At 32.9% G+C, this 23,498-nt stretch overlaps 4 protein-coding genes across 8 annotated transcripts; all 4 read left to right on the top strand.

Moving 5' to 3' along the window:
* LOC109355240 (putative phosphatidylglycerol/phosphatidylinositol transfer protein DDB_G0282179) lies at positions 903 to 7,345 on the top strand. 2 transcript variants are annotated; one of them, XR_002108639.1, is made up of 5 exons: positions 903 to 1,090; positions 1,449 to 1,550; positions 2,057 to 2,217; positions 3,314 to 3,547; positions 7,231 to 7,345. XR_002108639.1 is itself a non-coding variant. In XM_019598278.1 (4 exons), exons 1-4 carry the CDS (start codon positions 988 to 990, stop codon positions 3,419 to 3,421), a joined length of 474 nt encoding a protein of 157 aa, XP_019453823.1. In that variant the 5' UTR covers positions 903 to 987; the 3' UTR covers positions 3,422 to 3,607. The 2 variants fall into 2 exon arrangements, 1 of the variants encoding a protein (XP_019453823.1); XM_019598278.1 differs by lacking the exon at positions 7,231 to 7,345 and having other exon boundaries at positions 3,314 to 3,607.
* LOC109355239 (putative phosphatidylglycerol/phosphatidylinositol transfer protein DDB_G0282179) lies at positions 4,641 to 7,319 on the top strand. Its single transcript, XM_019598277.1, has 4 exons — positions 4,641 to 4,828; positions 5,187 to 5,288; positions 5,795 to 5,955; positions 7,052 to 7,319. The coding sequence occupies exons 1-4, from the start codon at positions 4,726 to 4,728 to the stop codon at positions 7,157 to 7,159; spliced, it is 474 nt and encodes a 157-aa protein (XP_019453822.1). The 5' UTR covers positions 4,641 to 4,725; the 3' UTR covers positions 7,160 to 7,319.
* Positions 8,439 to 11,587, top strand: LOC109355236. 3 transcript variants are annotated; one of them, XM_019598272.1, is made up of 4 exons: positions 8,439 to 8,551; positions 8,851 to 9,117; positions 9,602 to 9,851; positions 10,985 to 11,587. In XM_019598272.1, exons 2-4 carry the CDS (start codon positions 8,864 to 8,866, stop codon positions 11,345 to 11,347), a joined length of 867 nt encoding a protein of 288 aa, XP_019453817.1. In that variant the 5' UTR covers positions 8,439 to 8,551; positions 8,851 to 8,863; the 3' UTR covers positions 11,348 to 11,587. The 3 variants fall into 3 exon arrangements, with proteins under 3 accessions (XP_019453817.1, XP_019453818.1, XP_019453816.1); XM_019598273.1 differs by having other exon boundaries at positions 8,457 to 8,584; positions 8,851 to 9,113; positions 9,607 to 9,851; XM_019598271.1 differs by having other exon boundaries at positions 8,457 to 8,584.
* Positions 12,807 to 21,950, top strand: LOC109355235 (ubiquitin carboxyl-terminal hydrolase 8-like). Of its 2 annotated transcripts, XM_019598269.1 has the most exons (13): positions 12,807 to 13,011; positions 13,250 to 13,495; positions 14,449 to 14,590; positions 14,841 to 14,900; positions 15,019 to 15,111; positions 15,908 to 16,228; positions 16,340 to 16,480; positions 16,585 to 16,755; positions 18,516 to 18,779; positions 18,891 to 19,039; positions 20,018 to 20,554; positions 20,945 to 21,215; positions 21,633 to 21,950. In XM_019598269.1, exons 1-13 carry the CDS (start codon positions 12,920 to 12,922, stop codon positions 21,747 to 21,749), a joined length of 2,604 nt encoding a protein of 867 aa, XP_019453814.1. In that variant the 5' UTR covers positions 12,807 to 12,919; the 3' UTR covers positions 21,750 to 21,950. The 2 variants fall into 2 exon arrangements, with proteins under 2 accessions (XP_019453814.1, XP_019453815.1); XM_019598270.1 differs by lacking the exon at positions 21,633 to 21,950 and having other exon boundaries at positions 20,018 to 20,595; positions 20,945 to 21,174.

Here is a 23,498-nt window from a genome sequence, read left to right as displayed (position 1 = left end):
CGTAGCTTAAATACCATCTATTTCTCTTTCTAATTATCTCTAAATCTTAATTGTTGATGAAATTTGGCCTTGATACATCTATTTTATTTTAACCTATTATTTAATTTTACTTTTTATATATTAATATTATTGTGTGACACATTTTAACTCAATTTATTTATTATTTTCTCAAATTATTTATATTTTGATACTGGTTTTCTTCAAATCATCATTATTGGGTTAACATCCATTATTGCATTGCTCTTCCTGATAATATCAGTTTCTTTCTTGTCATATTAATAATAAAATTTATACATGTTAATTTTATTAATTAACATATAAAATTTAAGAGGCATTTGAAGAAAAAATAGTTCAGTAAAAAACTTAAAAAAAATGAGTTTTATGCACTCTAGTCTCTACCATAAATACTTGATGGTGAATAAAGATATGAAGTCCTTAACTTAGCTGCTATCTATGGGAGAATGTGGCTACAAATCAATAAACGAGATTAATTCAACATCAGATTTATTCACGCTCCTCTCCTACCACAATAACACAATATATGCTTAATAACAAAATATTTATAAGTATATTATTTCATATATCAAAGATTTATATGTATATTATTTCATATATCAAAGATTTATATGTATATTATTTCATATATCAAAGATTTATATGTATATTATTTCATATATCAAAGATTTATATGTATATTATTTCATATATCAAAGATTTATATGTATATTATTTCATATATCAAAGATTCAAAATGTCAAATTTTTAATTCAGAACAATGCCTAGAGATTAATTACTTATTAAATACTCAAATTAATAATAAGAGACTGAGACTAGTCTTATTCTCCCATCCTCACATTGTTTAACTTTGAAATAATTATTAATATTCTTATTTGACTATGTGTATGTTTGGTGTTGGAGTTTAGTAAGAACAGTTAGCATAAACTCTCTCCGTTGTTCTTCTTCTTCTTCTTCATCTTCGTGCAATCGATGGCATTTCACTCTCTTCCCAACCTCTACCTTATTCTATCCTTCTCAATCCTCTTCCTCTCTTCTTTTCTCGCTCAAGCTAAGGTTACCTTCAAATACTGCGGTACTTCCACCCTTACCTTTCACTCTTTTTATTACTATTTTAATTTTATATTTTTTATTGTGGGATTTAATCTCCTTAAACTCAACATTAGGATCTTATACTGTGTTTCTTTAATTTCATTTTTATGAAATTGCATAGTTCTTCAATTCTGAGGGATTTTAGTGGATTTGACTCTTATGTAGTTGATTTGACTCTTATGTAGTGGATTTCTATTAAGTTGAGTTTAATTTTTGTGTGATTTTGTGGTGTCATGTGTGTGCTTCAGTGCTGGAAGCTGGGGTCATGTTTGTTCAGATTTGATTTAGATTTTGGTAATTTTTTGTCTATTTATTTGTTTGCTAAAAAAATGTATATGCAGATAAGAAGGGAAATTATGATGTGAAAGTGTCTGGAATTGAAATATCACCAAATCCTGTTGTCAGTGGTAACCCGGCTAACTTCAAGATCTCAGCTTCTTCGGGTAATCTCTCCATTTTTTAATCTACTTTTTCTATTTATTTTTCATTTTTCACCCTTTATTTTAAGACAATAAACTCCTCATACAATGAAATAACTTATCTCATCTGGTCAATACAAGTATGACATGTGTATTATTTTGTTTTGTTTTAGAAATATTTTTATAGAAAATGATGAAATAGGACATATGTCCTGCTTTCACTAGAAGGAGATAACTTATATTCTCTTATTTTAAATGCATGATAGTAGTCTGATGTGGTGACTAATGATTACTGTACATGCATAATTACATTGTTTTAGTTGACCACCTTACATTTGATTGTTGTTTTTTTTATTTATTTTTTGTACTAATGAACTTTATGAACATAATAATCCATCTATTCACAATATTTTGGTTCTCATATACATTGATCCTAGTACTGTATTTGTTCCTTATTGCTTCATCATTTAGTGTTTCACTTATTTGCTTTAACAAATTATAAATGGAGTTTATGTCTATCTTATATGCAGGAAAAGCTATTTCTGGTGGGGAGGTGGTAATCGGAGTTTCATACATTGGGGTGCCTGTCCACACTGAAAGAATTGATCTATGTCAGGAAGTAACCTGTCCCGTTTCTAATGGCAATTTTGTGATTTCTCACTCCCAAACATTGCCTTCAATTACTCCACCGGTTAGTTTCTCTTGTCAAGTACAGACTCTTAGCAATGCTAAAGACATTCTAAATATATCCTATCATGAAATAAACCTTCTTTACACCCCACCCTTCTTGGGGGTGGGCTTTGAGTCGACCAATCATATCATCTGTAACCCCCTTTCTTTTTCACTAAGTTGTTTGCCTTTGCTGCACACTTTACTGTGGTGCTGAGTTTTCCTGATGCTAATTACCAAATCTTGGTGGCAAGATGCATCCGGTAGATAATGCAGTGTAGATAATGCACAATCTCATTTTACCACATGTTGAAATTCAACTTTTTTATTGGAATAATGGAGGCCATAAGGATTGAACTCATGGTCACTGAGGCTCTGACATCATGTCATGAACAAAACAACTCTCCTAAACTTAAAAGCTTAAAATAGTTCTATTAAGAGTGGTAAGGGAAGACCTATTAAATCTTAGGAGAAACCAGTATAAATGACCTTTTCTTTTGAACGGTTTTACTAAAAGAATTGTTTTTTAAATCCAGTTGCATTGATTAATGCCGAGTAAGGGTTGGTTAATGTTGTTGATTCAGTTTCATGTCATTTTTACTTGATATATGCTGTAGATTGATCTATGTAGTAGACCCTACCTCTTCAACCTTGTTTTACAATTTTCTTCTTAGACGTTAAATCAATATTAAATTCTTGAACACCCCTTTTTTGTGATACATTTACACTTGATTATACTTGAATTACCTTTTTAAGTTATTATCAGGTATTCATGCTTCCATCTACCGTTCTTTTTATGGTTCGGAATCCTGTTATGGAATTTCATGAAGCTAAGCTAGAAGTGTTAATCTCTAGCCATTTTATTAGCCATTTACAATTGGTTTGATAATTCTTACAGTTGATTATCAAGAGGCATTTAAACTCTGATATCTAAGAAAAATCCTGCAATATATGCTTATTGCCGCCACATGTCATACAGAAGCCTTTGGGCTTATAGTCATGATATAAAATTTTCCTGAACTGTGTTTTCTTGTTTCAATCATTCTTGTATCTGAGAACAATTTTTGTTTTGGTTAAGTACATATCCTTGATTCCATCTTAATATTTGTTTTTTGCAGGGACCCTATGCTTTGAAGATGACGCTGAAGGATGACAATGGCGAGTTGTTAACTTGCATCAAGTTTAATTTCAAAATTGTTTTTGGATCATTAGTGTCTGATATCTGAAGTGTCATTTCCACGGTTGATCTTCATCTGGTGCCTACTTTGCTTCGTTGTATGACTGTGTTATTGTAAAGTATGTTGTGTGTCATCTTTCAAAAGTAATCTTTGGAATAAAAATGAACATGAACAGTCATATCAATGACATAAACATATGTTGTGTCAATGACAGAAAACCTTTTTATGAATTCAGATTAGAATTATAATTTGTATATGATTGTATAAACTGAATAAGAAAAGGTTGACACTTGAAAAATTAATCTTTAAGATGTAAATTGAAAGGTCATCAAATGTGACTTCCCTTGGGATTTCAGAAGGTTTTTGGAAAAAAAGTACTTGGATGAGAAATTATAGGTCAACATTAATGTGTAAAGTTCAACATTTGAAATCTTACCCTAATATTGAACCCTTATACAATGACTCAATTATGAACAATTTTTAGGTTTAGAGGCCCAATTACAAACTAAAGATTATGTTTACTTTGAAAATTATCAAACAATTGATAGATCTGTGACCTTATGATTGTTATGAAATGATAATTGTAATATGTGATTATATATATTTATAATAGGTAGTCTTAACATATTAAAAAAATGAAGATTCTTATCAAAATTACCACAATTATGATATTAACATCTCTTCAATAGTCATCACATGGTTAATTCTTTTTAAAAAATAGTGAAACAATCAGAGAGCACAATGTTATATAGTATTTTATTTTAGGATTTGAACTTTTCTTATTGCAATTATAGGTTTTTCTTGGAATTGTTGTGAATCTACCTTAAGATGATCATAACATCTAAACAACCAAAAGTCTCCTTGACTTAAGAAGTAGAAGTTACTTATTACCTCAACCTACTTTCTTTTTGTAGAAAATGGATTAATAATGGTAATTTATGTCAGATAATTTCATTTGATTTTTTGTCTAGATTTATTATTATGCTTCATATAGGCAATGGTTTTACACGTGGAGGGAAACCAACCTGAACCAAATAATTATTAGAACTTGTTGTAGCCTATTGGGAAAGAGTTAAACAAAAATGGCAATTTATGAGAACAATTTATAGTATCAAAATGTCAAATTTTTAATTCAGAACAATGCCTAGAGATTAATTACTTATTAAATACTCAAATTAATAATAAGAGACTGAGACTAGTCTTATTCTCCCATCCTCACATTGTTTAACTTTGAAATAATTATTAATATTCTTATTTGACTATGTGTATGTTTGGTGTTGGAGTTTAGTAAGAACAGTTAGCATAAACTCTCTCCGTTGTTCTTCTTCTTCTTCTTCATCTTCGTGCAATCGATGGCATTTCACTCTCTTCCCAACCTCTACCTTATTCTATCCTTCTCAATCCTCTTCCTCTCTTCTTTTCTCGCTCAAGCTAAGGTTACCTTCAAATACTGCGGTACTTCCACCCTTACCTTTCACTCTTTTTATTACTATTTTAATTTTATATTTTTTATTGTGGGATTTAATCTCCTTAAACTCAACATTAGGATCTTATACTGTGTTTCTTTAATTTCATTTTTATGAAATTGCATAGTTCTTCAATTCTGAGGGATTTTAGTGGATTTGACTCTTATGTAGTTGATTTGACTCTTATGTAGTGGATTTCTATTAAGTTGAGTTTAATTTTTGTGTGATTTTGTGGTGTCATGTGTGTGCTTCAGTGCTGGAAGCTGGGGTCATGTTTGTTCAGATTTGATTTAGATTTTGGTAATTTTTTGTCTATTTATTTGTTTGCTAAAAAAATGTATATGCAGATAAGAAGGGAAATTATGATGTGAAAGTGTCTGGAATTGAAATATCACCAAATCCTGTTGTCAGTGGTAACCCGGCTAACTTCAAGATCTCAGCTTCTTCGGGTAATCTCTCCATTTTTTAATCTACTTTTTCTATTTATTTTTCATTTTTCACCCTTTATTTTAAGACAATAAACTCCTCATACAATGAAATAACTTATCTCATCTGGTCAATACAAGTATGACATGTGTATTATTTTGTTTTGTTTTAGAAATATTTTTATAGAAAATGATGAAATAGGACATATGTCCTGCTTTCACTAGAAGGAGATAACTTATATTCTCTTATTTTAAATGCATGATAGTAGTCTGATGTGGTGACTAATGATTACTGTACATGCATAATTACATTGTTTTAGTTGACCACCTTACATTTGATTGTTGTTTTTTTTATTTATTTTTTGTACTAATGAACTTTATGAACATAATAATCCATCTATTCACAATATTTTGGTTCTCATATACATTGATCCTAGTACTGTATTTGTTCCTTATTGCTTCATCATTTAGTGTTTCACTTATTTGCTTTAACAAATTATAAATGGAGTTTATGTCTATCTTATATGCAGGAAAAGCTATTTCTGGTGGGGAGGTGGTAATCGGAGTTTCATACATTGGGGTGCCTGTCCACACTGAAAGAATTGATCTATGTCAGGAAGTAACCTGTCCCGTTTCTAATGGCAATTTTGTGATTTCTCACTCCCAAACATTGCCTTCAATTACTCCACCGGTTAGTTTCTCTTGTCAAGTACAGACTCTTAGCAATGCTAAAGACATTCTAAATATATCCTATCATGAAATAAACCTTCTTTACACCCCACCCTTCTTGGGGGTGGGCTTTGAGTCGACCAATCATATCATCTGTAACCCCCTTTCTTTTTCACTAAGTTGTTTGCCTTTGCTGCACACTTTACTGTGGTGCTGAGTTTTCCTGATGCTAATTACCAAATCTTGGTGGCAAGATGCATCCGGTAGATAATGCAGTGTAGATAATGCACAATCTCATTTTACCACATGTTGAAATTCAACTTTTTTATTGGAATAATGGAGGCCATAAGGATTGAACTCATGGTCACTGAGGCTCTGACATCATGTCATGAACAAAACAACTCTCCTAAACTTAAAAGCTTAAAATAGTTCTATTAAGAGTGGTAAGGGAAGACCTATTAAATCTTAGGAGAAACCAGTATAAATGACCTTTTCTTTTGAACGGTTTTACTAAAAGAATTGTTTTTTAAATCCAGTTGCATTGATTAATGCCGAGTAAGGGTTGGTTAATGTTGTTGATTCAGTTTCATGTCATTTTTACTTGATATATGCTGTAGATTGATCTATGTAGTAGACCCTACCTCTTCAACCTTGTTTTACAATTTTCTTCTTAGACGTTAAATCAATATTAAATTCTTGAACACCCCTTTTTTGTGATACATTTACACTTGATTATACTTGAATTACCTTTTTAAGTTATTATCAGGTATTCATGCTTCCATCTACCGTTCTTTTTATGGTTCGGAATCCTGTTATGGAATTTCATGAAGCTAAGCTAGAAGTGTTAATCTCTAGCCATTTTATTAGCCATTTACAATTGGTTTGATAATTCTTACAGTTGATTATCAAGAGGCATTTAAACTCTGATATCTAAGAAAAATCCTGCAATATATGCTTATTGCCGCCACATGTCATACAGAAGCCTTTGGGCTTATAGTCATGATATAAAATTTTCCTGAACTGTGTTTTCTTGTTTCAATCATTCTTGTATCTGAGAACAATTTTTGTTTTGGTTAAGTACATATCCTTGATTCCATCTTAATATTTGTTTTTTGCAGGGACCCTATGCTTTGAAGATGACGCTGAAGGATGACAATGGCGAGTTGTTAACTTGCATCAAGTTTAATTTCAAAATTGTTTTTGGATCATTAGTGTCTGATATCTGAAGTGTCATTTCCACGGTTGATCTTCATCTGGTGCCTACTTTGCTTCGTTGTATGACTGTGTTATTGTAAAGTATGTTGTGTGTCATCTTTCAAAAGTAATCTTTGGAATAAAAATGAACATGAACAGTCATATCAATGACATAAACATATGTTGTGTCAATGACAGAAAACCTTTTTATGAATTCAGATTAGAATTATAATTTGTATATGATTGTATAAACTGAATAAGAAAAGGTTGACACTTGAAAAATTAATCTTTAAGATGTAAATTGAAAGGTCATCAAATGTGACTTCCCTTGGGATTTCAGAAGGTTTTTGGAAAAAAAGTACTTGGATGAGAAATTATAGGTCAACATTAATGTGTAAAGTTCAACATTTGAAATCTTACCCTAATATTGAACCCTTATACAATGACTCAATTATGAACAATTTTTAGGTTTAGAGGCCCAATTACAAACTAAAGATTATGTTTACTTTGAAAATTATCAAACAATTGATAGATCTGTGACCTTATGATTGTTATGAAATGATAATTGTAATATGTGATTATATATATTTATAATAGGTAGTCTTAACATATTAAAAAAATGAAGATTCTTATCAAAATTACCACAATTATGATATTAACATCTCTTCAATAGTCATCACATGGTTAATTCTTTTTAAAAAATAGTGAAACAATCAGAGAGCACAATGTTATATAGTATTTTATTTTAGGATTTGAACTTTTCTTATTGCAATTATAGGTTTTTCTTGGAATTGTTGTGAATCTACCTTAAGATGATCATAACATCTAAACAACCAAAAGTCTCCTTGACTTAAGAAGTAGAAGTTACTTATTACCTCAACCTACTTTCTTTTTGTAGAAAATGGATTAATAATGGTAATTTATGTCAGATAATTTCATTTGATTTTTTGTCTAGATTTATTATTATGCTTCATATAGGCAATGGTTTTACACGTGGAGGGAAACCAACCTGAACCAAATAATTATTAGAACTTGTTGTAGCCTATTGGGAAAGAGTTAAACAAAAATGGCAATTTATGAGAACAATTTATAGTATTATTGTCAAATATATTTTTATGATTTAATATGTGTATTATTGAGTGCATTACTCAAATTGATTTTTAATTAAACGAATGACGTATGGATATTGTGGCACAACTACTTTTCTAATTTTTTATAATATTCCAATGAAAGTTTTGAAAGTTACAAATTGTCACATTTTTTAAAATTAAAAAATATAATTTTCTTTGCCAAATTATTTATTCAAAATAAAATTACAGCAGTGAACATTCGAAATAGAATAAGTGCTTCCAGTACCGAGATTAGGGTTTGGGGATTCAATTGATTCCTTTGCCGAACGATAATCCCTCTGTAGTTTCGTTTGGGTAACTCTCGAAATCACATTTTTTTGAGATTCGGTACGCTATTTTTTGATTATATGCTAAGATTTCTCTTATTTTCCATTCAAATATTACATCCTTTTTGGTTTTAATTTCTTACCATTGAATTGCACGCCCTTGCTCTTGCAAAAGTTTGTGACTTTATTTAAATTAGTTTCTCAATCTCTAGGGTTCTATAACTTACCATGTGAAATTTGCATGAAACTCTGCATTATTCTACAGTGTGATTGGTGTGGTTGAGATTGGTTTTGTTTATTGTGGCATGATTGTGTTTTGGAACATAGGACTTGTTTAACAATGAGACAGCAGGAGGGGCAGTATAGTGATCCGTCTTCGAATACTACTTACTTTGCTGCTCAGATGCAGCAGCATATGGCCGGTCAAAGGGTGGAAACCAAGTCCGGTGGTAATTTTGAAGAACGGCTCGAGGCCTTCACTCCCGAGAGAGAGAATCCATATGCCAATTCCAAGCCAGAGGGTCAGTGGAGATGGGAAGTGGATGAATCAAAGATGGCTAATTCAATGCCGTCTTCTATGTATAATGAAGGCAGGTGCTATTCATATCATCACCTTGCTTGTAAAACCTTCGTATTAAAGGCCTATTTATACACACATTATGAATCTATGTTAAATCATCTAAGGCTTGTTTGGGTAAATGGCTTAGCTTAGTGCCTATTCAATACTTTTTTTATAAATAAGTTAAAAAGAGTTTATTTTCATAAGCTTCTATGTTAAACTTATGAAATAAGTTAAAAAGAGTTTATTGAAGGTCATAAGTTATTTTCATAAGCTTCTCTAATTGAAATAAGCTGTTATCATAAGCTCAAAATTCTGTTGAAGTTCTTCCAAGCATCCACTCTTTAGGCATGTATCTGGATTAGATAAAAATGACAATTATTAGTGAAGCAGTTCTTCATATGATTCATTGTTTCATACAAATCTTGTGAGGTTATAACTTGATATCTTGGTTTTCCATTCATATCATGGAAATGGTTTTTGAACTGCTAAACTTCATGGAGCCATTGCATGTTCTAGTGTAGGTCAGGGGGGTGATGCTTCAAGGTCCTATTATCAGAGGCAGAGGCCTGATCCTAAGTTGGCTTTGCAGAACCAGAGCAACAGTGATTCCAGATCTCAGGCTTGTGAGGGAGATAGGGATGTTGGATATGAGGGAAATTATTCATCACAATTTGAAGGTCTTGAGAAGAATTTTAATGATGACGTTGTTAAACTAGCCAAAGAGCTGACTGATGCTGAAGATGCAGAACAGGCCAGGCACAGAGAGGTTTGTGTTAAGCGTTCACAATAATGGTTTGTTAGCATTTTTGAATTACCCAAAATCTTTCATGCATCCTTCAACCGTTGTCTTTTTCTTTCTTTTCTCGGTTGATGAGCCCATAACCATGCAACATCCTTGATGTATTCAATCTAGACCCCACTAGGTTGACTGACCTTTTTGGCTTCAGCACACTGAAAAGGGTAGAAACACAATGAGCCATCTGGAGTCTAAACTGCTTTGTGGGTATCCAGATTTGTATAAACTACTTAATTGAAGATTTTATGTTTAACTTCAACACATAACATATAATCAGTTGTATTCCAGAGTGCAAGCGTATTCCTAACTTGCCGTATCTATAGACTACTACATGACTTGGTGCACATTTACCTGGCTGAGAGGTTAGGCGGTTGTGCTTTGTTGAAGGCATTGTTATACATGTTTTTGTGCTACTGTGCAGTCATGATAGTCTTTAGAAGTTGAGTCTACTTTATTAGAGCAATATTGCAATGACCCCCAAACAAAATACAAACAAGGAAAAAGAAGAGCAATGCATGCCTGCTCTATCCTACAGTATTCATTCCTTTATGAATGTTTACCTCTCTATATTCACTTCTCTTTCAGAACTTAATTGTACTCTGGTAAAACACCTTTGGGATTTGTTGAGCTTTTTGCTTGTTTTGAAGAGGAAGTGTGGCTAATTAAAAGTGTCTACTATTATTCAAACAATGCATGTCAGCCCCCAAACTTTTACTGTTTTTGCATAATTTGAATTACGAACCAACTTTTAGTGTAGTTGGATCTTGATAGTTGATACTCTATCCTAGATATGTGACTCATATCCATTTTAGTGTACAATTTGAATATGAATTAGGTGTATGAAATCAATCACTTCTGAATAAGTGCTGCATTTTTATTCTTCAGTTGAACTCACCTGGCAGCATTAAATCTAGTGCTGTGATCCACATCTCTCCTGCCTTGTTTTGCTAATGAAATCTGTCTCTATGCTTTCAAACTTGATATTCACAGCCCACTAAGGGTAACATCACCAAATAATATTGTTGATGTTTAGTTCCAAATATATTCCCAAGTTTGATCAAAAACCATATCTCAGTTCCATATGTTTTTTTTTTCATTTTCAGAAAATAAATGCAATCAATACTCAGTATGAAGAAAAACTGGCAGCACTGCGAGCTCAGCATGCGAGTCGCAGATCTGAATTTCTTCAAAGGGAATCACAAGCAAGACAACAGCAGTACCAGCAAAGCATAAGGGATCCTTACCCCGGCAGTGGCATGACGCCCAGAGACCCTCATGGTTACAACACTGTGAATGCTTCAGCTGGTGGTGGAGAAGTGCCAAGAGGCTATTCTGCTGATCACTTTGATCCTTACAGAGAGCGAGCCAGATTTCTTGGGGGTGCAAGAGATAAAGGATTTGAGCCTAGAGGCCCATATCCGGGTGGCCGAGTCTATGATACTACTGGTTCACGCTACTACAATTGACTTTTTAAATTGCTTATGTTGACATCAATGCTTGTCATATCATCATCTTTATGTTATCATATCTATGGAAATTAACTTTTCTTGGTAGCTTTGTTATATAAATCAACATTTGGAGTTGCACACATCTACATGGGTGTTGTGCATGCATTTGTTAAAGGTGTGAGATGTCTTAGCTGTTTTTTGTGTTTATGAGAAAGACAATAGCATTCATACCTATGAAAAACAATACTCCAATTGAGACCAACCCCATTTAACCACATTAATCAGTACACAGGATGGCTGGCACCACTGTGTTTGAAACATCACAGAATGATTTTGTAGTTGGATATTGATACATAGATTGAAATATATGGATATATAGGTAGGATGTACCAGCATGAAAGTAGAATATTCTATGTGGTGGTGAATCTCTGGGAAGTCTTCCAGATTCTAATGCATTTTCCTGTGTTTTAATGTCTTGACTCTTGTAAGGTACTTGATCCTCATGATACACGATCTAAATTTATATAACGAGGTTGAACATACTTAATAGATAACTGAGCTTCTTAAACTTTTAGCACATTAAAGAGTATCATACGTTTAAATGTGTAATGAAAGTCCATAATATTGTCCTAGAGTAGTTGATGGGGTTGAATTATAAATTAGCAAGAGTTTGTCCGACACGTGGACAACTATGAACTAACTAATACATGGATCTAATCTAAGGTTAAAATAATAAGTTTGTTGAAGTGTTGAACAGCTAATACATCAGTATAGGACCTGCAATTCATCTGATTTTTAATTCACCATGTTTGGTTTCATTCACCATTTCCCCCTCTTCAAATAATAAAAAAAGGTTTAAGAATATTCTAAGATATACAACTTATTAGGAATTTCAGCATATTCTTAGTAGTAGTACTTGATATGATAATTTTAGGGTTTTGTTACTTTTTAAGAGTAGTACTTACATCAATTTCGTATGAATAATATCTTTTTTAGTTTCTTTATAATGATTCTAAGATTCAAGAATAACAAAACCCATAGTTTTAAGGGGTTTTTCCCCCTTTAGCACCGAAAGCTTCTGGTATCTAAAATCACACTGAATTCGACTTAATTGAGTTGAGGTTAGAAAGTACAACTTTTCAATATCTATTTTTTATTTATTAAAAAGAGTTGATTTATATGCTAAATACATTATTTTATGTTAATAATTATTAACTTTGAAATAAAATAACATAAATGAATAATTTATTTAACATATTATTTATTATTCATATATGTTAATAATGATTAGCTCTAGAGTTAAAGAAATAGATGCATAATATAATAAAATTTTACACCAGACCAATTAAATTAAAACAACTGGATGCTTGTTTTGACTTGGGGTGATTATTCATGTGTTCCACATTGTACATATCATGTGCAATGTCATTTTAGCCTAAGTATATAATACTATATATTATTTAATGTTCCTCGTTTTATCCTCGTTTTTGTACCTTCTTCACATATCTCTGCAATTCCATCATGAACAACAAGTATTAATGTTCTCCATTTTCTCAAGCATTTTCTATTTTTCATTTCTCTCCCTCTTCAATGGACTCTTCTTCTTTATCCGAAGATTGTTCCCACAACAACAACAATACTCAACCTCCCAATGACCAACGACTCTATTTGGTTCCTCACAGGTCACTCTTCTTCTTCATTTTCTTCCAAACCCCATTTCTAACTTTTGTTTCTCTCATTCCAAATTTCACAATTCAATTCTAATAAACCGACCCACCATTTTCTGATGCTAAAAATCACCTCTTTAATGTATTTGCTGTGCCCCCACCTATTTTCTGTGATAGGAATTGTGCTGGGGCATGTTCATTCAAATGTATTAATATTGAATATAGTTTGATGGATGATTTATGTGTAATTTAGGTGGTGGAAGGATGCGCAGGATTCAGTGCCTGCAGATTTGAATGAAAAGAAGGGGATTTTGTATAATGCTTCGCCAGGTTCGACAGGTCCTATGAAGATCATTAATAACATTTTTAGCTCAGATATTGTGTTCAATCTGAGGAGGGAGGAGGATTTGCCCAACAATCGCGAAAATGACGAAGTGGGTGTCTCTGGCCAGGATTTTGCTTTGGTTTCTGGGGAAATGTGGTTGCAGGCACTTAAGTGGTGAGTGGTTTCTGAAAAACTCTATTTAAATTCAGTTTGAGGCTATGAGCAATGATGGTATTAGCATTAAACTGTATCTGCATTATGTTTTAGTTAGAATGTTCTTTGATGCAATTTATTGGTATCAGATGTGGTTTTCATTGTTTTGGTACAATTTTGTGCTGTGTATTCAAGATTATGCCACTTTTGACATTTGTCTTTCATCAATTATGTTTTAAGTGGGAGACAAAGTTACATGCAATTTCAAGTCTTAGATGTACAAGCCTTCATTGATTTCTGTTTACGTGGCAAAATAGTTTCATGTTTACCATACTTGAAATTCAAGCATATGATTCCATTAAATATTTGATCAAATTGGGGTTTTTACTTGATAACACACGAAATAGTATATGTAAGGTGGTCAGAAGTTTATGTTACTTTTGTGGCCTTTTCGATCACAACTTTATTGCTATGGGATACAAGTCTACTTTGTCCATTAAACATTAATTAGAGTGCATTTATTTGGGACTATAACGTAAAAGCATCTGAGAATTTATTTACGGTGCTTGCATATTGATGACTACTTTTTGTGGCATGAGTCGTGATTAAGCTGACAAACTGTAATTATAATGACATATTTTCTTTAAATGCCCATTTCATGCCGAATGGGCCCTTTATTTTGGTGGATAATAGTTAAGGAATGGGGCCCTTTTTTATTTTCTCACGTGTCTCTGTTTTAGTGTAATATTTATGCTTCATACTCAAGTAGAATTTCCTGTAGTGGATGGTATGTTTATCGTGCAAGTATTTCAGATATTTATGGTTTATTGCTATTAATAATTTGCTAGTATTCATTTTTAATGTTTAGCATTGAAGAGTTCATGATTTTAGATGCAATTCGTGAATCTTTTTTGGCATTCAGAATATATAGTTAGTTGTATCTTCTTTATCACATGTTTTGATATTTGGTTTAGGCATAGTGATTCAAAAAATGCTACGAAGGATGAGAAAGGGTTTTCAGCTACTGCTGATGATATGTCAGATGTCTATCCTTTACAACTCAGGCTTTCTGTTCAGAAAGAAACTAATTCTTTGGGAGTAAGAATAAGCAAAAGGGTAAGTCTCTCTCCTATGTTTTTATTATTTTTAGCATTGCTGTTGTCCAAGAGGTATCTAATAAGTAAGGCCTTTGGATTGACCATCTTCATTTATTTGTCAAAATATTTATTACATTTTTCATGAAATGCTTATATAGATACTTAATGAATGCATTTCATCATTCTTGTTTTATAATCATTTTGATTGATTTGAGACGGAAGATGTTTCAAATCTTAATAACTCTAACTATTTTCCCCCTTCATTCTAGGACAATGCAGTTGAGCTCTTTAAAAGGTCCTGCAAAATATTCTGCGTGGACACCGAGATGGTAATATAATTATCCATTCGCAGTTCCAATCTTCAAATATTTAAAAAGCGTATATACTTTTTAGCAAACTTATTGATTCTGCATGAAATTGATAATTTTCTTCCTTGTTGTTGCACAGATACGTATTTGGGACTTTTCAGGCCAGACAACCTTATTTTTTGTGAATGACATAAGCAAGGCCCCAACTGACTTTCAAAGGCAATGTGAGGAGGTAAGTGTCGTTATGTTATAATTTTTAATTAAAACGGATGGTTTTTTTGGATCCTAAGGCTGTGGTATACTCTGATAGGCAGAAAGGCATTCTGCCACGGTTTTATCTAACAACTCACTGGTCCTCTTGTATTTCTTTTCTGTTTCGTTTTTGTCTGTGGTCTATTCGTTTATTTCATTTCACATGATTAATTGTTTGGAGGTCATGAGATCAAATCCTGGAAACATCTCTACTTGTGGGGGTAAGGCTGCATATATATATATATATATATATATATATAAATCTTAAAGGGAAGCCCAATGCATGAGGCTCACTCCTGGCAGGGATATATATATATATATATATATATATATATATATATATATATATATATATATATATATATATATATATATATATATATATATCCCTGCCAGGAGTGAGCCTCATGCATTGGGCTTCCCTTTAAGATTTCCCCTTTATCAGAAGTTCTCTATTGATATTTGTGATTTAAATTATTTCTTGTTGGTTTCCTGCTTTGGTGTCAATCCTTAGTCTGTGACTGTTCTTTTATCATGTGTTAAATGTTAGGGTCAAAAATCATATTTCTTTTGGAAGTTGAGTTTCTTGTATTGTGTCGTTTTACGTATGCTTCAAATGACGTAAGTTAATTTTCTTCAGAATTTTTATTTCTTTTCATTTTTTCAATACAATAACTTGTCATTTGTATCTCACTATGGCCTGCAGTTAATATTTATGAGTCATTGGGTATGTTTCAAATAAATGCTTCATATTAATGTGACTGCATGATGTACAGATTTTTCTTGAGTTGCAAGTTTATGGGTTGTCAGACTCATTGAGATGTAGGGAAGGGAAAAAATATGAAATAGCAAGCTTTAATGGCTGTTCTTCTCTGAAGATGAATGGTAGTTCTGGTGCTATGAATGGCGATTCTTTGACCTTCTCTTTACGTCATGGTGAAGCTGGTTCCTTGGGATTAACAGGATTGCAGAACCTAGGAAATACTTGCTTCATGAACAGTGCCCTACAGTGCTTAGCGCACACACCAAAGCTTGTTGACTATTTTGTTGAGGATTATGGAAGAGAAATAAATCACGATAACCCATTGGGCATGAAAGTATGTTATAATTTTTTAGCTTCATATCTCTAAATTTTCTTTCAGGAAACTTCTGTGCATAAGATATCTTTCACTTTTTTATTCTTTTCTTGGTGTATGCTTCTTTGACAGGGTGAGATAGCTTTGGCATTCGGAGATTTACTCAGGAAGTTATGGGCTCCAGGAGCGAGTCCCTTGGTGCCAAAAAGTTTCAAATCAAAGCTTGATAGATTTGCACCTCAATTTAGTGGATTTAATCAGCATGATTCCCAAGTTAGTGCATCTAGCTCCTTCATTCTTTTTGCAACAGGTTTTTATATTTAGAAGACTCATTTCTCACACACCCTCCCACTGTCTACAATGTTTTTTAACTGCAGGAGCTTCTTGCTTTCTTATTGGACGGACTTCATGAAGATCTGAATCGTGTTAAACGCAAGCCTTATGTTGAAGTCAAGGATGGTGATGGTCGACCCGATGAAGAGGTTGCTGATGAATATTGGCATAATCATCTGGCTCGCAATGATTCTATAATTGTTGATGTGTGTCAAGTATGTATCCATCTCATTATTGTGATTGCAGGATTAATTACTTAAGTATGTTTGTAACCTTATAGTTTCTTGGTGGTTATAAAGTAAATATTTATAGAACCTTCTTTTGAACATTTATGATTTACTCACAAATTTACAATTGTAGTATAGACATTTACTTAAAATAGTTCAAACGAGTGATTCAAGTGATTGGACTGGAATAAGTAACAGGTTTTTGTCGTCTGTCATGGATTTGAATTTACAATATTTAGCATGTGGTATCTATACCCTAAAATATATGTAATGAATTCAGACATAACATTATTTAGGGCAACACTTACAGGTCAACTAAAATTATTCAAAAGAAATCCAGGTTGAAGTTTCAATTCTATTATTTTCAACATTAATTAGTGAATTTAGTTGAGGTACAATATGAATTGCTTTGGAAAATATTCATCAGCCTCCTTCTTTGTGCATGTATATAGCGAGAGGAGTGGAATTTCGTGAGAGGTGAGAGAAACAAATCCATTGGATCTTCGATAACTGTTCAAAAATAAAAGATCAAGTCATGTGTTATTTTAAAATGTCCTTGTGATAGTCATTTTGACCTTTATGTGATATTTTGATCTTGACCAATGATGGCATCTAAAACAGATTAAAATTCATGATAGCAAGTACCAGCTAATTGCAAAGAATTAGAATAATGTGAAAACCTTTTTTTAGGTAAATATATACTATACTACCAAGAACAAATAAAATTGAGGACTGGAAGGTATGAAGAATCTATTCACCATTCAGTAAATAGACCAACTCCCTTCCATCCAACAAACAAGGCATACCTTGTCAATTACAACATAGAAACATTAAAAATTTCTTTACTTAGATCCTATTCTCATCAACCATTCTGTTTATATCAGTGAAGCAGACCCGTACTTTAACATCTTCATCAACCATTCTGTTTATATCATCTACTTTTGAAGACATTTGCTGAAATTTTTTCCTGTTCCTTGCTTTCCAAATGTGATAGATTGCAGCAGAGATGTAAGCAAATAACACTCTTCTTATCCTCCTATACTTCCAAATATGCTGTATTTGTCTTCTCCAAAGTCGAAAACCAGCATGCCAGCTTCTGATACCAAGTTTTCCAAAGATCTGGGTCATGACACCATCAGAGAATTCACACTTAAAGAAGAGGTGTTCATTGTTCTTTTCCAAGTAGAGGGCACATATTGTCACTGATAGCAATGTTCAGCCTAGTCATTCTGCATTTAGTGAGCATCCTGCCCTTACCGTTAACCAAGTCATAAAGGAGTATCTTGGAATGTTGCTCCCTGCCCAAATCGTACTTGATAAGTGCATTTTCTACTACTTATTTCAGCCATGAATATCCAGAGGATACTGTGTTTTTCCATCTGGTTTAATTTTCCAACCATCACCTTGAAAACTATCTTTAAGACTGTCTCTAACTTTGTGAACCTCTTTCCGGCGCCATGAAGCAGTCACTGGACAAGAGCTTTCCAACACATCAGTGCCTTTTAAGTAATAGCCATGAACCCACTTGATCCATAGACTCTCATCTTTCCTGATCAAAGATCAAATCTGCTTACCCGGAGCTGCCACACTCCAAGAGATATTACTTAAAACCTTCTAGTTCATTTTATATTTTATTTTTGCAATTGAGATGAAACTTCGTTTTTGGTGTGGTCAAGAGGACTGGTTGCCTTTTTATTTGTAATAGTAAATTTTTTTGGCTCACTGATCATGTTCATCATTTTATGCAGGGTCAATATAAATCAACGCTAGTTTGTCCTGTTTGTAGAAAGGTCTCTGTGACATTTGATCCATTCATGTACTTATCATTACCTCTGCCTTCCACAGCAATACGAACAATGACTTTGACTGTTGTTAATAGTTGCATTGATGGTATTGCTCAATTATCACCATATACCATTTCTGTCCCAAAAAATGGAAGATTTGAAGATTTGACTCGAGCTCTAGGCATTGCATGTTCTTTGGGGGCTGATGAGACCATATTAGTGGCTGAGGTATATCTTTTCGGTTTAAACTCAAATTTGGTGCTAGTTCCGTTCTAGTTTCATTGCGAATATGTATCAATCCTATCAAAGAATACCTCTGAAGCTAGGGCCATGCTGCAGGTATTCACCAACTGCATTATACGTTTTCTTGAAGATCCATCTGATTCATTGTATTTAATCAGAGATGCTGACAGACTAGTTGCCTACCGATTTAAGAAAGATAGTGGGGATGCTCCGTTGGTTGTTTTTATGAATCAGCGATTGGAGGAGTAAGTTAATACACGTTATACTTCATTAGTGTTTTTCTTCTAACTTTTCTTGCTTGCTATACAAAATTAAAGAGTTCGGGAGTGACATGAGGTAGTTTCTATTAACATGTATAAAATTAGTTTCACCCTAAGTTGTTTTACCTAGCATTACAAATTTACATTCAAATTTCTGGAAACTAGTCCACTCTAAACAGCTAGTTTCTACTAACATCTATAAATTTAGTTTTACCCTAAGTTGTTTTAGCTAGCATTATAATCAAATTTCTTGAAACTAGTCCAGTCTAATCAGCTAGTTTCTATTAACATCTATAAAATTAGTTTTACCCCAAAGTAATTGTTTTAGCTAGCATTAATATCAAATTCCTAGAAACTGTCCAGCCAAATCTTTTCATAGGAAAACTGGAAACATATACAACTGCGGTGCAGAAAATACCTCAAACACACTGGTTAGTAACTGTTTTGAACACTTGCCACCAATAATTTTTTGAAGTCATTGATTAGGACAAACCAGGTTATTTAATTTGATCTAGGCATATTTTGATGGGCGAGTTGTCGCTCTCAGCTTTTGTTGGGTTTTTTGTTTTTGCATTTTTTATTGTTTTTAAATTATGTCAATCCACCATTTGGGTTTGGTAATTCATATGGGGACATCATGAATTATTTTTCATGGAAGAAGGCTTGTATAATAATGACTCTGTCTCTTGATTCTTGAACAATCTGCGAATTGTATTTTCTATGAACCAAATCTGGTCGGAATTAGGCATCGAAAAAAAACTGAGTGAATTTGTTTAATTTATTTTTGAAGTAAATATTTTTGTCCAGATGAATTTTAATGTTAATATTAGGTATTTATGATGTTTGTTTAAGTTCAGTACATTTGAAAATTTCATTGTATTTTCGAACCTAATCTTGTTTATTCTGAATTTTGTTAAATCTGTAACCAACAATCCTCCTAATTTTCGAACCTAATTTTGTCAGACAGTACATCCATGGGAAATTGACTCCAAATTGGAAGGCATTTGGAATTCCTATTGTGGTAAGGCTGTGCAATATTACGGATGGATCTGATCTCCACAATTTCTATTTAAAGTTTCTCAGTCTATTTCGAATTTCAACTGAAGAGACATCCGAAGATTTTGACGCATCTATAAAAACTGAAGAAATTGTAAAAATGGAGGGGATCACAACTCCTAGTTTAGGTCCAAATGAGGAAGGGTCAGATTCTCCTTCAGATGAAGGATTCCAGTTTTACATAACAGATGAAAAGGGGACTGTGAAGGGTTCCAAGATATTAATGAACGAACCACTTGTAATAAATGCGGAGTCAAGGAGGCTGCACATGCTTGTAGGTTGGTCAGATAAACGGATTCAACAATATGAACCCCAACTTTTTAGTCCATTGCCCGAGGTTTTCAAGTCTAGCTTTTTTGCAAAAAGACCTCAAGAGTCAATTTCACTATACAATTGCCTTGAAGCATTCTTGCAAAAGGAACCTCTTGGACCAGAAGACATGTGGTTAGTTCCCATTGCAAAATCAGGCAAAAGCTTTTTAATCGGTGTTAGTTTTACTCTGCTCTATCTGATAGAGGTTCTATACTAGATTGCTATGCATTTAAGCTTTAGCTGGCTTTTTAATCAGTCAATGCACATTAACACATTTTATATTTAGCTTATATTATCTGTGAAGTTCAGTAATATCATCATCGTCGTCGTCGTTTATCACTGCAGTAGTCATTAGATTATACCTTTTTCTCAGGTTAGAATTGGATACTGTGTATCCAAGTATAGACTCTAGAATTTCCATATATTCAGCATGGCATTCTCAAGTTCACAGCATCTAGTTTTATGTATTTTTTGACTGAAATGTTACTATTTTCTGAGGTGGGTTTTTTTATGTATTGTTAGGTACTGTCCCAGCTGTAAAAAACCTTGTCAAGCTAGTAAGAAATTGGATCTTTGGAGACTTCCTGAGGTTTTGGTCATTCATCTTAAGAGATTTCAATACAGTCGTTTCATGAAGAACAAGCTGGAGACATATGTTGATTTCCCTGTGGATAATCTCGATTTGTCAGCTTATATTGCCTATGGGAATGGCAAATCTTACCGTTACACGCTTTACGCTATCAGTAATCATTATGGAAGTATGGGAGGTGGTCATTATACAGCATTTGTCCATGTAAGTGCTGTTCGTTTTTTCAATACTTCCATTTTTGTTTCTAAGCTTATAATCTTGTTATAAGGATTTTTATTTTACCCATAGAACAAACTAAAGTTGGTGAACAATAAAAACTATTGAAGTGGTCTAAAAAATCTTTTGATTATTGCATGAAAGGTGATCTAAATTGTGTTTGGATTAAATTAGACATAAAAATATCTGTTAAAGTGGAATGCTGATTGACTTTTATCCCTCTATCGATTGGCTTGTTATGCAAATTTCACAATGTGAAAAGTTGTTCTTATTTAGTAGAGACATTACTATTATCATTATGAAACTGTGTATGGTTTTTGTTTTATGTGAGTGGTCACATTTTTTTGCTGTAATTAATGTTCACCCTCATTGTTTTACGCTCTTGCATTTCCTGTGCTCGTGTAGCATGGTGGCGACCAATGGTATGACTTTGACGATGGCCATGTTCATCCCATCAGCAAGGAAAAGATTAAGTCTGGAGCTGCCTATGTTCTTTTCTACAGAAGGGTTTCTGAAATTTAAACACAAAGGTAGAGTAGCAAATAGTTGGAACACCCTATTGAAGCTAGGTACCATTGATTAACATTATTTTTGGTAGTCTTACAAAGTATACCTATACCTAACAAAGTTAGCATTCTTTGTCATTCATTTTATTAAATTTCTAGACTAATTGATCTGTAGAGTGTGGAAGAAGGGATATTGTAAAGAGGGAGTGCTAAGGAAGTAAGGATTACAACCAAAGAGGTTAAATAATACATTGGGTTAAATAATTGATCTTTAAAAGTTGCTAAGGGTTCTATAATTTGAACATTTGCTATGAACATCATATGTGACACTACATTTCTCTATATTTTTTTAAATTTCTTGTGTAATGAAAATATAGCATAAAAATGAAAGGGTCACCATTTGATGTCCATAATTGTTGTAGAATGAAAAAAACTATTGAGTTGCAAAAACTAAATATAAGAAAGAGCTGGTTTTATTATTTCTTGGAAATTTGTCACCAACCTCTTGCTACAGCTACCTATTAGTTGGAAAGCACTAGTATGAAGAACATCTAAGGGAGAAAAGAAGAAGAAAAAAAAATGCAGACATTGCCATTCTTATAGAAGCACTGGATTTTGAGTAGTAGTACTGTAATTTCTGACAAGTGTTAATTCATTCTAAATTGGTGTTAAGATGTGGCAGAACCTCTCTTTCATTGTTTTAGTACCAAAGTACTTAGGGCACGAATCCTGGACCACTGACTTTACTTTCTGCTCAACATTCTGTGGCTCTAAGTTGAAAACATGTGTTCCTCTTTCATAGTATAGGAGCCTCATTTGCCAAACAAGTATATCTTTCATCTGCATACCATGTATGTAATTGAGGATTGATTTTCGCATTTTAGGATAAATCATAGAGCTTTCCTCGTGCATCTAAGAATATGTTTACGAGTTGAACTTTAGAGGGAAATGAAAGATTTGTGACTCTTGAAATCCACTTGTGGATAAACTCAATTCGCAAATAACCTTAAGGTTTAGTTTGGGAGTTGACTTTTGGAGGGAAAGGGAAGGCTTGAGAGCCATGAAATACACTTGTGAGATGACTCCCTAGCCTTCCCTTTCCCTTCCTTCCCCTCCAAAAACCAACTCCCAAACTAACCCTAAGGAAATAATGTATGGGGTAAAAGTGACATTCCCTACAAGCATGTAAGGAAAAAACATACAATGACTTTAAGTGGGATACGCTTTGATTAGTTTGAATTGAGTGTGTGGCAGATAGTGGGAAAATGATCATCTCATGTATTGGAAATATAAGTTATTATTTTATTTTTATATTTAATGATGAATATATTATCACATTATACCTAAATGGTTAAAAATGACACATCATACCATTTTTGCCCCTTGTTTGTGAAGTACTTCCCTCTCGGATGAGGTAGAATATCCTCACTCTAGAATCTAGATAGTGGTGTTGGAAAGAAAGTAGAAGGGAGTTTAAGAACATTTTGATAAAATCCATAAAAGTTGGGATTTAAAGCTAGTATTTTGGGTAAAATTTAATCCCCAAATTAAAATTAAATGGCTTCTTATGGGCCCAGTTTGTTTCACTCACCTCTTCTTTATTTTGTTTATTTTTATACTTTGGCTCTATATTATAAGTATGATAATTTCATTATATTTTCAATATTGTTTAATAGTTATGGTATATTTTAAAACATTCTCTCCTAAAAAAATAAGGTATTGTTAAAATGAAAATTTCACAACGATATAATAACTGATCAAAAGA

Source organism: Lupinus angustifolius, chromosome LG08 (genome assembly GCF_001865875.1).
Source record: "Lupinus angustifolius cultivar Tanjil chromosome LG08, LupAngTanjil_v1.0, whole genome shotgun sequence".
Lineage (NCBI taxonomy): Eukaryota > Viridiplantae > Streptophyta > Magnoliopsida > Fabales > Fabaceae > Lupinus > Lupinus angustifolius.
This window is presented reverse-complemented; position numbering and strand designations above follow the sequence as displayed.